Consider the following 15,015-nt stretch of genomic DNA (forward strand, 5'->3'; position numbering starts at 1 on the left):
TCTCTAACATTAAAACAGATTTTATTTTATTTTTTTCACATGGTTTTAGACGGACCAGTTCTGACAGTGAATGGTGATGGCACTTCCAGGTGGAAACATGGAGCCTTCCCATTCACAGGGACACTGGGTGGGTTCTATACAGCTGTCACCTATGAAGCCATATGAAGCACATTGATCTGAAAGTTAATCCCTGCGAACCTTATCTGAAAAATTTGTAAAGATTTTCCTGGGCTATTTTGCAGTTTTATAGGATACTTTTTGAAAAGTTGCAGTAAAACATTAACTGCAATATTTTGGGTTTTTTTAGCTTGACATAAGAGATAAAAAGGGTCAAATTGTCTCATTCATTTCTAAATGTCACAAATACAAACTAAGTACTAAGCTCCAAATTAAGCAAGGTGATTATTTAGTTAACCATTTATTTAGGATGCTAACCCAAAATATTTAGTTAAGAAGCTGAATATTCAATTTCACATGCAGATAACCAGATTGTTTATAATATCTGTATAAACTACTGCTATGTAGTTTGTAGGTCCCTAATGGACCTATTGTAAATAATTACACCGCATCGTTTTGATACCATGTCTGACTGTGCCAGCAGGGCAGAAGCAGCCCTCCACACAGGACAGCACCCCACACTGAGAGTGTGGACTCTGCTGGACACCGGGGCAGGACGGAGCGCAGGCTGGACCGCATGGATCGTAGAGCTGCCCTTCATCACACTGAAGAGCTGCAGAGAACGGAAGCAGAAGTTCCTCAAATACAGGCTCACCAGCGGACATGAAAACTTAACCAAACAGTGGCTTGTGAAGTACAAAAGATGAGACCATCAGAAATCATTTTTAAACTCTTCCTACCCTTAACATAACATTTATCCTCTACACAATTTCTCTCGGTTAACCCAAAAATGTTAATAAGCCTCAAACATGAGCGCTAAACTAAAAAAGACACTAAAAGTGAGGTTCTGACTTTCTTAGGAGAACATCTATATGTGCTCAATTATCAGGCTGCTACACTGGGTTACAAAAAGATATTTTATGGAAGTTGTCTATGCAAAATTTGGACCATTTTGCACCGCTGAATCCACAAATGACATGCATTTCACTCAATAAGGTCAGATTTATACTCCAATTTGACTTAGAGAAATCTGATATTCTGACTAAATTGATGACATTTTGTACAGAATTATTACGCTATTAAATGAAAAAAACATGTTCTTCCTACTCAACTTACTACTTTCATCTGAATATGTGAAAAGCTCAAAGCTCTTTAAAATTAATTTCTGACATTTTAAGAACAAAATTGGTAATCAATGAAGACATTTCTTAATAGCAGTGATCAATTAGTTTCGTTCACTTCCTCCATTAAACGGTAAGTAGAGCTGAAAAACAGTCTCATGTTCTCCATATTGCCATGAAAAAAATTACTATTAAAATGTTATTTTAATTTAATTTGTGTAGTTTTAAGAGGTGTTTTCTGACATTTGGGGAGTGTTTGGTGTGACGTACGGCAGAGATCCTGAGACCTCCAGCGGATGTAGACTCCTCTGCGGCTGCACTCCTCTGCATATGAAGCAACAGCTGTGCAGAGACATTCACAGTCCCCACCGGAGTCACAGCTGAACACGCCAGCGGGAGCAAACAAAACACATGCTCAACCTTGAAGGTATTACAAAATATGGACCGCAAAACCAAACAAAACATAAAAACTCTCCAAATAATAAAAATAATCTGGAGTGCAAACTCAGTTTGTTTTTGTGTTTTTTGCTTGCATGGCAGCAGAACTACTAGATGCACAATGCAGATCTCAAAGCCATAACGCTGTGATTAGTGGTGTCACTCACCCACAAGCATCAAAGACACACCAGTCATAATACTGCTGGAAGGAAACCTCAGCATGGCAGCGCGAAAACAGCTCCTGAGTCAGCACTGCACACCTCTTCCTGGCCCAGGTCACTCTGTGGGGATTCAGCTGAGAAGGCAACAACCGTCATCAGCGATGCTTTGTGCCACTGCCAGAATGACCACACAGACGGATGTCCATGGTGAACTTACAGCGCAGGGATCTCTGAGGTCCTGGTTTTCCACGTCGGGGCAGGAAGGGCTGACCTTCCACGAATTTCCAAACAGCTCCGGCGTGGACTCCATGATTCCTTGGCGTGTTGTGAAGTCGTTCTCTGTGTCTCCGTCAAAGTTCCCGCACAGCCCTTCCACCTGACCCCGCAGGTGAGGTGCCAAGCGCACATACACACGCATCCCTGGTGGAAACAAAAAAGCAACAACACAGGATGAACGTCAATAGCAAACACCAAGAACTATTACAGGCATCATGGCAAATGTGAGAAAGAAAACCCTGATCTGGAAGTCGGCCTACCTCCATCCCAGAGCAAGGTGATTCCTAGTCGGGAAGAGAGAGCGACAAATATGCCTGCTCTCTCCAGAGCCAGACCACTGCCGCTGTAGGACTTTGGTAAGGAAACAGGCATTCCGTTCACCGTCACTGCTTTACCTGAAGGCCACAGACGAGATGTGCTAAGTCACCAAACTACCTTCATGCTTCCTAGGAAATATATTCTGATGAAAAAGATGCATATTCTGTACATTTCCCTCTAAAATAGTCTTAAATGTGATGGAAAAAGCTGTCCACTGAAAGTTACAAAGTGTTTTTTTTTTTTTAAGAAATCCTTGAATTCAAGTTTAAAAGTTAGAATCAAACAAACAAAGGCGCTCTTATTGGTCATTTCACCAATGTATAAACACAGACATGACCAATCCTGAAAAGGCTGCAGTGATGCCTTTTGAGAATGATAATATGAGATATTACTAGAGGTGCCAGTCAATTTATTGGCACCAATTTCCTTACTATTGGGAGATCAGTGATGAGCAAAGGTCTTAAAAAAATCACCTGGTGTCCTCCTCACGTAAACATGCGTGTGTGTGTGTGTGTGTGTGTGTGTGTGTGTGTGTGTGTGTGTGTGTGTGTGTGTGTGTGTGTGTGTGTGTGTGTGTGTGTGTGTGTGTGTGTGTGTGTCTGTGTGTGTGTGTGTCTGTGTGCTACCTCTCAGTAGGTGTATGACCGTGTTTCCGAGGCTCAGGGTGACAGACTTGGTGCAGGTGACCCCAGTGCTGCCACACGGCACGTTCTCTGCCGTCACGCTGAACAAGCCGCTGTTTTCCCGGGCCAGCACGTACTGGCAGTCACCCAGGAACGAGTAGCAGCGGCCGTCAAAAGTCACATAGTGCGGATCTCCGGTGGCAACGCACACACCAGCACAGACAGTCTGGGTGCAGTGCCAGCGCCGCTCCTTACACACACTGCAGGGGGGGGAAAAAACTTTGTTTGGTGGAGTTGCAGGGTGGCGATGCCAACCCACAGCTGTAGATGTTACCATGTGTTGCAGTCTTTAGTGATGGTGTCATTGGTGTAATAAAGCTGGCCGTTGTGGTGACATGGACACTCCTCTGGTGGAACACAGCGATCCTCCTGAAACATGTGAAGAGGCAGAGTTGAGAGCACAGATGATTCCTGCCATGTCTCCAGGGCCATCCTACCAGTAGAGCTATGTGCTTTATTCATTTACACTTTTTATTGTGTTAACTTCAGTAGCTTCATCTTTATTCAAATTTGCCTCAAGTTAAATTTGGACTTTTCTATGTTAGGAGTTAATGGAGGGATTAGAGCAATCTGCCTGAGTGAAGAGAAGACTTTGCAACTTGTTTATTCCATTCTGGTTCAAAGGAATAGAAATGATACATAAGCAGAAAGAGCTAATCAGCTAACAGGTGGCAGGTGTGAGAGGAGAGACAGAAACACTGGAACTAAGAAATGAATTTACCTCTAAAGAACGACTAAGCATAAGAAACATGACTAGCAACTAAGACAGTACTGAACCAAAAGAAAACAGAAACAGGCTGATCTGAACCAAAATAAGAATATATACTAAATCAGAACTGTAGAATAAAAAGCAAATCTAAAACACCCCGGAACCCTGACAGAAAATCTATAGCAGAACGAAAGCAGCTTTAAAAGCTTTCGCCTGCTTTACTGTCTTATTCTGAACTATTTAACTGGGATCTACTTGCTGAGTTTTTGCAATTCACGTACGGTAATTACTCCCTCTCTCAAAAGCAAGCACATGTGAACATGTACATGGTGACATTTCCATTGTTTTTTTAAACACATTTTTATAGTCCCAGTTCCAAGTTCCAAGTTGTGAATGGCGATCTTGTGACGTAAAATTAATCATTTTGTTCAGACATGCAGTCTCCTGAATGTGGGGGAAAAGTGAAACTACAATAATCTCCACAACGTCCATCAAATAGAACACGGCGGTGGCAGCATCGGCCTTCTTTCATACTTTTGCAAGGTGATGGACGACCAGCTGCTTATCTCTGCCCCATTTAGCAAGTGAATTTTCACCTACTAGAGAGACAGTTCCCTGAGGACAGACGCAGCCAGACAGCGGCTCCCTGCAGCTGGACTGTGAGACGCTGGACACAGACTGATGGCCAGGAGGCGCCAGACTGGAGCAGGTCAGGAGGCAGGAGCGTGGAGAGTAGACCAGAGAGTGGGGGCACAGTTGTACCTCCTCACAGAGCTCCTGGGTGCAGTTAAACACTCCCTGCTCACACACGCTGGAACACAAGGGAGAATAATGTCAGCTGTTCACGAACGTTTTAAAAGTTATCTGAAAACTGCAAGTTCTGCATGTGACACAGAAAAATATTTCCAGATAAACCTGCTGAGTGGCTTGAAATGCATTCCTGATCTGTCATGCTTGCTACATTTCTGCTCTCTCAGTCAGGTTTACGACACGTCCATAAATTTTCATGTCAACAAAACGTGCTTCACTTTTATTACGATCCTTTTGCTACCAAGAAGTGTTGCTCAAGGCATTGACTATATATGGTTTTATCTATGGAATCATTAGCCATTTCGCAGTACAGTGAGTCAGCTCAACAGACAGATTGCTGTCGGCAGTCGAAAGACAATGTCTACTGCACATAGAGCTTAGCGTAGATATCAGATCAGGCGGCTTTAAGAGGGCAGTTTGAGGAAACTGCACGCGTTGTGATGTGGTGAAGAAATGCAATGAAATCAACCTATCCTGGACCAGGGAGCAGGATCATAGAGTGATTTCATCAGAGCTCTCTCACCACAGGGTCTCCTCTTGAGACAGAATGTTTCTTCAAACTGTGAAGGAGATCGATGCTCTAATGGAAACATTTCACACAGTTTTGTTTTACTTTTATCGGCACAAGAAGCATTCGTTTGAAAACATCTTTTCAGTGTCACATTCAAGTTTCATGTTTAATTCTAGCTAAACTTCCACACCTCGTCTCCACCATCAGATGGTGAAAGCGGCACATATAAACTCAACATGTCAGAAAGTCGTTGATTTTCTGATATGCTCTTACATATCAGATATAGAACCACATAAGTCAGTAATCAGGACTTCTATGGTGTCTTTCTCCTTCTTTGATATATTGATATTGAGCTAGTCTACTGTGTTTTTTGGTCATCATAAATAGGGAGCTAAATAATACCCGTATTAGATTTAATGTAAATGTACATTTAGCATTTATTCATTTTTGTAAAAAATTACAAAAGTGAATCAACAAAATGATGGATCTGAAACTCAGAAATGATTAATAAATGACCCAACTGCCTCAGTTGACTGCAGGTTTGGGCACTATGATGACACTGGAATAAATATATTGTGTCTGGTGAACCATCTCTATGTTGATTTGGCCTTATTTTTCTTGGATCATGACTCTTTCCCAATAACGGACCATTGTTGTTCTGGCTTAGGCATGATTTAAGAAACATCTGACTTGACATAATTTGTGTAATTTCCTTCACCTCTCTACCTACCAAGTGTTGCAGCCTTTCTGGACCACAGTGCCTGCTGGATACAGCTTGTCTCCTTCCATGCAGCGGCACAGAGAGATAGGCACACACTGGCCTTGCTGGTCCTGCACAAGTCCTGCTGGACACTGACAACCTGAAACACACATGCTGCGTCCTGTCTCAGAGCTGAACTGGTCACAGCTCCAGCCCTGATGCTGGTCTGAGCAGGAGCCACCACAGGCACGACCGCACTCCTGGTACACCTGGCCCCCTGAGCACTGGACCGCTGGGTAGGAAGAGATCTACTTTCAACACACATGCATCTGGGAGGCAAACAATTGTTTTAAATAATGAGTGGGCAACTTAGTTAGAGGTACCAATTGTGTGTGTTTTTGTTCAGACAAGTTGAACTGTAAATAAGTCATCTTTTATAAGAGGGACCATCTTACGGCAGAGAGTTTGGTTCCGCCACTGAACTGTGACGCCCTCCTGAGCGCAGAGTCGGCTGTAGGCAGTGAGGACGGTACAGTGACATGATGTCCTCTGTGGAACACAACCACACACCTCCGACAGGCAGAGACGGAAATATGGCTCCCTGTCCACCACATCATGACACACCTGCAGGGTGGAGGTGTGACGATTGTTTAATCAAGTAGAGAGAGCTGGGAAGACAAAACTCTCTTTGTACACACTCACCTGAAAGACAGGGCTATGTATGATGGCACACACTGTTTGGGCGTAGATTCTCCTCTGGGTGTATGTGGAGCAGGGATCAGCTGGAGTTCCTCCAGGCAGGGTGCAGGGCTCACTTGTGAATTTCTCTGCGAAGGATAAAACATTGTTCTCCACATCTCCCTCTGGCGTGGTAAAGTCATCATGCTGGCTCCAAGTCAGAGTTCCACATAGACCACGCACCTTAAACACAACATGTGCATCCATTCACCACTGCTAACAGAACATTCACATAAACATGACAGCTTAGAAAGTAAGTTTTTTCTTCAAGCAGGTAACCAAATAAGCATTCAGGAATCTGTTTTTTCTAGAAGTGGACGTCTAAGAAAGAATCTCAGTATCACCTTGTTGGCAAAACCAGGCTGTAGGCTGATGAGGGTAAAGGATCCATCTAAGTACCATAGAAGTTGGGCTCCAAAAGTCTGGATGACGATGAATGAAGAGGTGGCCTTGCGCAACACCAGGTCTCCAGTCATCACAGGCATCATCTCCCTTTGGCCATTCAGAGTCACAGTGCCTAAAAAGAACAATTCTGTCCTAAAGCATTGGTTTTGGGAGGCTCAGATAGTAGAAGTCCTTTCTGCAACCGGGCCACAGGTTCAAACCCCCGCTCCGTCTGTCAAAGACATTGTGTCCTCGAGCAAGACACATCACCCACTTTGCCAGTTGGTCAGAGGACCCAGTGGGTCTGATTCATGGCAGCCTCACTTCTATCACACTGCCCCAAGCCAGCTGTGGATACAATGTAGCTTACCACCATCAGCATTGTGAATGGATGACTTACTGGACATAGTGTGGAGAGCTTTTGTTTCCTCTGGACTTGATGAAATGCTTTAAAAATACAGGTAATTTACTATTTGCATATCTAAATGAATGTGTGTCTACTTGAGGTACCTGTTTTCTTCAACAAGTAAAAAATATATGCTAGGATACTTGATCTATCTAAATTGTCCTTAGTGTGTGTGTATGGTTGTTTGTCCTGTGTGTCTTTGTGTTTCCCGGTAATGAACTGGCAACATATCAAACTCTCCAAGCCATTCATACTCAGCACGACTGGGTGTCTGCAATGGGCTCTAATTATTGACCTGCTAATAGACACATCAATGTAAGGGGCAGTCACAAGGCTTTGGATGTGTAACTGGGAGCAAACCAAAGATAAATAGACTTCTCACACACACATCAGAAGCATTTGTTTTCCATCTGACAGCAGGATTACTCATTTGCCCTCTCACACATTCCACAGAGAGAACAGATCCAAGAGAATGAGATTTGTCAGCAAGAGGAGCAGAAACTGGCAAAGAACATTTGCTAGAGTCGCATCAAATCTGAGAAAAAATGCTTGTTTGGTGTGAAATATAGCTTGCTTAGTGACTGATGTCTGAGAATGAAACTATGTGAATGGTGAAAGTGAATGTACCTAGATATGAAAAGACCAAGTAAGAATCTACTCTGGCACAATCAGTAAAGTTTATCAGTGAAACACCTTCTTATCACACCCCTCAATTGTTGTGTGTTTCTCTATGGCTGCCTTATCCAGGGAACAAGCAGTACTGAGCAAAGGTCTTTATCCAGCCCTACTTCTGCACATTTTCTTTCCAAGAAGAGAAAACTCTTAAGTCTGCTTATTTCCTAAACTCAACTTGAACATTTGTTTTCTGTGTTCACCAACATCTAGTTTTACTACAGATAATTCTGTTATTCATATTTAGTTCCTTACAGTTACTCAGTTAGTCAACATTTTCAACATCATGACATATTTATGCCAATTCCTGACAACTTTTTAGGAGTTGCAACTCACCAGTGCGTGTAACGGTGACTGTTGTGTGCAGAGCCGTCACTGTTATCTCCTTTAAACACCCCATTTCTCCTCCCCCCGCCCCATCCTCAGATGCACACTCTCCACAACGCACTCTCACCACCAACTTCCTGTCCACAAAGTCCTGGACACAAAAACGGGAGCAAACAGCAATCAGCACCCACCCAAAGGTCTTAGCATGCGTCACTGTGTGCACTGTCGTTTGTGTCTCACCTCCACAGCGATGAAAGGACAGTCTCCTCCAGGCAGTGCATACCATTTTTTGTCAAATGTGGTCACCTGCAATGCCCCCATCAGAGTGCACTGGCCAGCACACTTCTCTCCTGTACACTCCCACTGACCTGCCCTGCACACACTGGGGGAAGAAGGGAGACATTATGGAGGATCAGAATGAGAACGTGCACAAGGCTTTTTGGGATGCTGTTGCAGGACAAGTGGAGTCGTTTCTCACCAGGTGTTGCATCTCATCTGTATCCTGTCCCCAGGCTGGTAGGTGTGCCTGCGGTGGAAACAGGGACAGTCTTCTCTTTTCAAACAGAGACCCTGGTGAAGGTAGCGATCAGGAGGACACTCGCAGCCCCCCACACACTCCTCTCTGCACCGACTCACAGCTGCAGCAGGTCCCGGGCGGTGAGGTGAGGAGCAGCTCGGAGGACAGGAGGACACGCAGTCTGAAAAGACCCGTCCTCTGGGGCAGACACGGTCTGGGGGGACAAGGGGCATTTTGAAAAAAACACAGTCAAACCAAACTGCTGCTTTTGCATCACTTGATGGAGGAGCATAATAACATTCCCAGTTTTTGTCTCTAAGTCAAATATCCTATATTTCTGCACCACATATTGTTGCGGTCCTCCACATTATGATGATGTGTTGTTCAGCACATTCCCGGGCGTAGCTGGCCAGCGTGTCACACACTGCTTCCTGCCTCTCTTTGGGTGAGAGGCTGCAGTACAGATACTGACAGGTGTCCATGTAGGCTCCTGGATCCACCTGTGAGTTAAAGACATTTAACTAGAACATTTTTAACATAGTAGTCGATTAATTTCACCAAAATGTTTCTTCTAACTTGCCCCAGTTAGTGACCAGACAGAGCAAAGGAGAACCCATTCTCAAAGTTTTCCTTTCACATGTACAAGGGATTTGTATGTACCATCACCCACTTAATATGTTTGAAGAATTTTGACATCATATATAGATTTATTAGACAAAAATTAATGTTTGAGGATGCTTATTTTTCTTAATCATGATTAGTATGTAGGATTTGGAAATGTGGACAATTTTTAGAAGCAGAAATTTTCAGGTGATCAACACCAGCAATGAGTCTCCTCTCTATGGAGAAATATATATATATTTTTTTTTAAACTCTTGTCTGTTTCCAGGTTCTTTTAGGTAATGATCTAAAACAGTTGATCAGGTGAGAAAAAGACTGTTTCAGGTTAGAATCCAACAGCGACCAGGATGATAAAATACAAGATCTGTGTGAAGTGTGTATTGTTATTGAAGAAAAAGCTAATCTGGTGAAACTCATCATCACCAGGCCAAAGCTTTGTAAAACCTGGAGATCAGAAGTAGCCCGCGACGTTCTGATGAGTGTGTGTCTTCACTTCATTTCCCGAGTTTCTGACCTGGCTGTGGCAGTGTGTGAAGGGTTTTTCCAGCAGCTGACGACACACTGCTTCTGCCTGCCGCTGTAGAGCCGGATCTCCTGTGACATCACAGCTGTGGCCAAGCTCAGCTGCATCACTGCAGTCCTGATGGTCGAATAACCAGCCTCAGTCAGTACGGCCCCACATGTGAAGAACATTTAGACAACTAAAGCTGTATTTGTAAAATTTTTGATGTCAACCAAAAAAGCATCATAACTTAGTAGAAAGAGCCAAAGAAAACTGAAAAATGAAAGCGGTGAAGACTCTCAGAAGAAATGTTTGAATGACAGAACCTCGTTGTGCTGGTCTGGAATTTTCCACGAGTTGCCAAAACTGGCAGCGTATGAAGAAACGGCTCCAGCCACCGTGGTGAAATCATCTGTGATCATTTATACAGACAGCAATTCAAATGTACCCAGAGAAACCAAACAAAGTGGAAAACTGCAGCACAGCGTGGTGAACATGCATGTGGGTCCTCTTACCATCAGCATTGTTGTTAAAGACTCCACAGAGTCCCCTGGTGGTTCCCAGCTGCTCAGAGGTCACCGTCACATACACCGTGTTGACCATGTCGAACTTCACCCTGACCCCCACCCCACTCTCCACAAACACATAGTCCCCAAGCCAATAGACGCTCACTCCTAAAGGCAAAGAGAAAAACTCTTCATGTAAGCGAAATGCATAACTTTTGATTAACAGTAAAAATAATAATAATTAAAAAAAGCATTTTCACAAATACCAATACGCAAGGTTGAATGGTGGGAAACCGGGCCAAGAGGAAGACTGACCACATGATACAACTTAGGGAACTTAGGGAAGCACATACAGCTATAAGTGCTACTTCTGGTTTTGACTGACTCTCTGAGTCTGCAGGTCGTGTAACTGTATGTCCATATCAATTAATGTTTGAATAGAGGTTAAAGGTCACAAGGTCAGCTTCCATCCATTGTCCAGTTGGCTACCATGGAAACTGGTAGCCAAGTTTGGGTGTCTTCTTCAACATTAACATACATGGCCGACGCTCCACCTCTCTCAACTTTTGTTTGATTCCAAAATCTTGAGAATGACATTCCTTCATCAAAATGGAGAGAAAACTAAAAGACTTGCTTGTTATTTACGACAAAAGATTTTACAATGGTTTCCCGTATCTCATGACTTCCATTTTCTTTCTCTATTTTGTCATGTTTCAAATGATGAATTCACTTATTAAGAAGAAAGAGTCGTATAAACCTGTTTATAACTTCCCCATGTGACACTCCAGTGGGATGAATTCTACCTCAAAGAGTGAACCAGAATTCTTCCACAGTGGTTTAAAAGCCTTTTAATCGTTTTACTGCAAATACTTGATGACTCGTTGCTGCAAATGGTGGTTCAACCAGTTATGAAGTTCAGAAGATTAGATTTTCCACATAGAGCCAGAAAATGATTGATTTTCTAATAATTGTCTTACCATTTTGAAAGAGTGGCTCGCCATTCGGAACAGGCAGGCTGTTCAGTGTTACATTTTTATGATGAATAGAAACCAAATCCAGACCCAGCATCATCCTCAGCGCCTGGAATGATATTGGAACAGATATTTGATTATTTGTATGTTGTCCAAAGATGTGCTTCGTGCCGACATACAAAACATCCTCTACTACAGGATGGGTTTGAATCACCTTGTTACAGTCTCCTCTCTGGTCACAGATTGTACTGATGTAGACTGCCCAGGTGCCATCGGTAGACGAGGCCAGCAGGTACGTGCAGCTTCCCTGGAAGTGGAAGTGCTTCCTGTCAAAAGTGCGATAGTGGGCTCCTCCCCAAGACATGCATGTGGCCGAGCCCAGGGGAACCCTGGCGGTACCCAGCAGTCCACTCCGCACCAGAGGAGAGGACTGGGAGTCTAGAGATGAGGTAGAGAGGCACTGCATGTCAGACATCCTTCACATGGCTTTGTAATGTTCCATTCCTGTGGTGTGTTTTCCCAGTGTAGCTGCTTCAGACCTGGCAGCAGAGTGAAGGTGCAAGTCAAACAGGTTTGGTCCGAGGCGTTCTTCCAGCTCAGTCCCCACAGGGTGCTGCAGCATTGCTCCATCGGCATGAGCGAGGAGTTATGAACTCCTGGGAATTTCTCACAGTTCCACGTGGAATAGCACCGACCACGCACCCCAACACCTGAGAGTCAAAGGAAACGAAAGATGAACATGTAGCCCTTGTGGTCATTTTGACAGCAGATTTTGCCCAACTTTTAACTGTTATTTTGTGCTTTTTTGTTCGTTTGTTAAAATCTTAACACATTTTTATTGACTTCATTTACTCCTGTCATGGCATCATGTAGAAGCAGACAGGCCAGTGGTCTCTTCTCTTACCCTGAGAGCAGTGAGGTCCTGCCCACCCCTCACAGCAGGTCCTCACCGTCTTATTCACGGCTCGGCTCTCCATCTCCGGCGGTCTGAGGACAGAAACACGTGCAAACTAAACCACAATGTACAGGTTTATATCTACAAGGAAGAATTTCTTTCTACTGAAACTATTCGCTTATTAACTAACAGAGAAACAATTAGTGTTTATATGTTATAATCATTTTTACTATTATTATTATTTCAGAGAGAATTTCAAACAAATTCAGAACAAATGAACAGCCTCACTCAAAAAAAAAAATCATGATTTTCTCACTTTGCATTTGTGTCACAAATAAATATTTTAGATCATCAAACTAATTTTTATTTCAAAGATGAGCTGCATGAATAAAAAAGTAGTTTTCCCATGAATGATAAGTGGTTAACAACTAGATGTGTGTCATGCTGCATGTTATGGAATCAACCTGAGACAGTCTTATTCACAACCCGTCAAATAAAGTGTTACCCTTACACATTATATTTTCACACGACATGAAGTTTTCAAGAACCTTCTCTTTGGCTTACTTGTACAAGAAGCAGGACGCCGTCTGTCCCTGCTGTTTGTAATATTGAGCGATTCCGTCGTCCCCTCCATGCGCGGTGCGCATCCTGTCCACATCCAGCCTCCATCCCTGTGTGTTGTACTGGTACACTTCAGAGCAGCCCACTTCCAGCTGCAGCCGTGGGGACAGAACCCACTCCACTCTGTCTTCCACCACATGTTCACACCAGTGTCTGCAATGGGAGATAAAGGGTTAAAGCCAGGATTTCCAGATTTTTTTTTATTTTTTTATGTTCTGCTTTTTAACCAAGGACGTTTTTAATGACTGAAATCTAGAGTCATTAAAGAACAACTACATAAAGGTAGTACCCTACTTATCATATATTTATTTATTCTTAAAGCTTTTTTATGAATTTGATTTTGGAATTTTTCTCAATAATAAGCAGAAAAGTCTTTTTTGATACCAAAGACATTATCAGACAGTAAGAATGACCAACTGGGCAATGTCAAGAGTCAATGTCCCTTCCAGCCAGAGGAAACATTTCTTTAACAAACATCTTTAAGCCTAAATTTCAAAGACATGGGAACAATTTCTAAATAAGCCATAATATCTTCAATAAAATCTGTATATTTGTAGCCATAAAAAGCAAAGCAAAAAGTTTCAGTCAAGAGAACTGCCAGTTCAAAAATCTGGAACAAAAAGCAAGAAGTTTTATCATCTGTATTGTATTTTATTGGGTCATTTTTTTGTATGTATTAATATTTTAAAGTGTTGCTAAAGAAAAAAGAACAAAAACTGCAACGTTTAATGGCAAGTAGCTGTTTTTCAGCTAAAGATCTAGAATACAAGTTGATGAAATAATGGGATAGTATTACGTTACTAATTTGTTTTTGCAAAATAATGTCACCTTTTGTAAAACACTTTTCTGGCTTAAGAACATTGGTTAAAATGTTTGTTGATGTTTGTTGTTCAGGAAGCAGGAGCTCCGCTGGAACTCACCCAGCTCCCACCGCCAGCCGCAGACCCAGCAGAACCACAAGACCTGCTTCCAAGTTCATCTTCACAATGTTTGGCTTTACAGCTTCTATGGAAAGATGACATGTTTTCATGTTCCATTGTTGCATTCTTAAATTGAAATTCTATCATAAATTTCACAGCATTAATAGTCTCCCCGAGATAAAACACACAAAAAAAAATTTGCACAGTTCAAGACATAAAACCATAAAACGCCGAAAGGTTTACAGCCTGGTGAAGAGTTGTAAGCAGGTCAATTAATTTTATACAGAGACAGAATACATAACACCAACTGAGGCAATAAAACAGTTCACGTCTTCGTACGTTAATAAAAAGGAACACTCACCTAAAAGAACAAGCGTGGGATAATGTTTAAAAGTTCATTCCTCTCAAAAACGCTGTCAATATGTCTGTTGTTTTTCTTTTCCTTGCTCTTCCTGGATTGAGAGTAATAAAAACTTTGTGGAGTGAGATGTGGCAGAGCTGAACTCGTGGGGGTTTTGAGTGTGGGGGTGACCCATGGGATGTACAGTGGCATTTCAGCCAGCTGCCATTGGACACGAGGGTCAGGGTAACAGCTGGGAACTCAGGTATTGGACACTGAACCTGTGACCTAAGCGCCTCTGATTTAACACCAACCAAAGCTATGGGGGTGCCGATGTTAGTGTGGCGGCGGAGCCTCAGCTGCAGAACAAAGAGATGCTTGTCTGAGCTTAATCGCGTAAAGAAAGGTGTTTCTTGAAGGATGATGGGGTCATTTATTCAGTCAAACGTGGCAGCAGACGTGAAGGTGCAAAGCTTTCAGAATCAGCAGTATACTAACTATTGACCTCCTGATGGGAGTGAAAGGAGACTCAAGCACAGCTGTGACCACAGTAACAAAAGAAAAGAGAAGCAGCAGTAATGATGCTACCTGGAGGTTCTGCCACAGAGCTGGCAGGTTGTGTACATGTACGCTAATCTCACTGTCAGACAGCAGCAGTCGGTATATTGGTACAGATAATGAGTTGAGTCAGTGGTTCTGATGAGACACTGAGAGAACAAATCAGAAATACAAACTCAGCTCCGGTCCTCAG

General features: G+C 42.9%; 1 protein-coding gene across 1 annotated transcript in view; it reads right to left on the reverse strand.

The window, feature by feature from the left end:
- The window catches only part of sspo (SCO-spondin), a 67,694-nt gene extending 53,332 nt beyond the window's left edge, over positions 1–14,362 (reverse strand). Inside the window, exons 1-27 of the mRNA XM_055037722.1 lie at positions 14,286–14,362; positions 13,925–14,009; positions 12,948–13,157; positions 12,393–12,475; positions 12,028–12,198; positions 11,703–11,926; positions 11,495–11,597; positions 10,527–10,685; positions 10,338–10,423; positions 10,024–10,149; positions 9,232–9,388; positions 8,850–9,102; positions 8,612–8,753; positions 8,381–8,522; positions 6,927–7,099; positions 6,547–6,765; positions 6,300–6,468; positions 5,875–6,136; positions 4,424–4,634; positions 3,389–3,483; positions 3,058–3,314; positions 2,374–2,508; positions 2,055–2,257; positions 1,844–1,971; positions 1,509–1,618; positions 581–730; positions 56–149 (exon numbers count right to left, since the gene is read on the reverse strand). Of these exons, the coding sequence (XP_054893697.1) occupies positions 56–149; positions 581–730; positions 1,509–1,618; positions 1,844–1,971; positions 2,055–2,257; positions 2,374–2,508; positions 3,058–3,314; positions 3,389–3,483; positions 4,424–4,634; positions 5,875–6,136; positions 6,300–6,468; positions 6,547–6,765; positions 6,927–7,099; positions 8,381–8,522; positions 8,612–8,753; positions 8,850–9,102; positions 9,232–9,388; positions 10,024–10,149; positions 10,338–10,423; positions 10,527–10,685; positions 11,495–11,597; positions 11,703–11,926; positions 12,028–12,198; positions 12,393–12,475; positions 12,948–13,157; positions 13,925–13,983 (4,121 nt within the window). The 5' untranslated portion in view covers positions 13,984–14,009; positions 14,286–14,362. The remainder of the gene's footprint in view (positions 1–55; positions 150–580; positions 731–1,508; positions 1,619–1,843; positions 1,972–2,054; positions 2,258–2,373; positions 2,509–3,057; positions 3,315–3,388; positions 3,484–4,423; positions 4,635–5,874; positions 6,137–6,299; positions 6,469–6,546; positions 6,766–6,926; positions 7,100–8,380; positions 8,523–8,611; positions 8,754–8,849; positions 9,103–9,231; positions 9,389–10,023; positions 10,150–10,337; positions 10,424–10,526; positions 10,686–11,494; positions 11,598–11,702; positions 11,927–12,027; positions 12,199–12,392; positions 12,476–12,947; positions 13,158–13,924; positions 14,010–14,285) is intronic.
- Between the last annotated feature and the right edge of the window lie 653 nt (positions 14,363–15,015).

The sequence above is a fragment of the Poeciliopsis prolifica genome, unplaced genomic scaffold (genome assembly GCF_027474105.1).
Source record: "Poeciliopsis prolifica strain line A6 unplaced genomic scaffold, Auburn_PproV2 SCAFFOLD012, whole genome shotgun sequence".
Taxonomy (NCBI): Eukaryota; Metazoa; Chordata; class Actinopteri; order Cyprinodontiformes; family Poeciliidae; genus Poeciliopsis; species Poeciliopsis prolifica.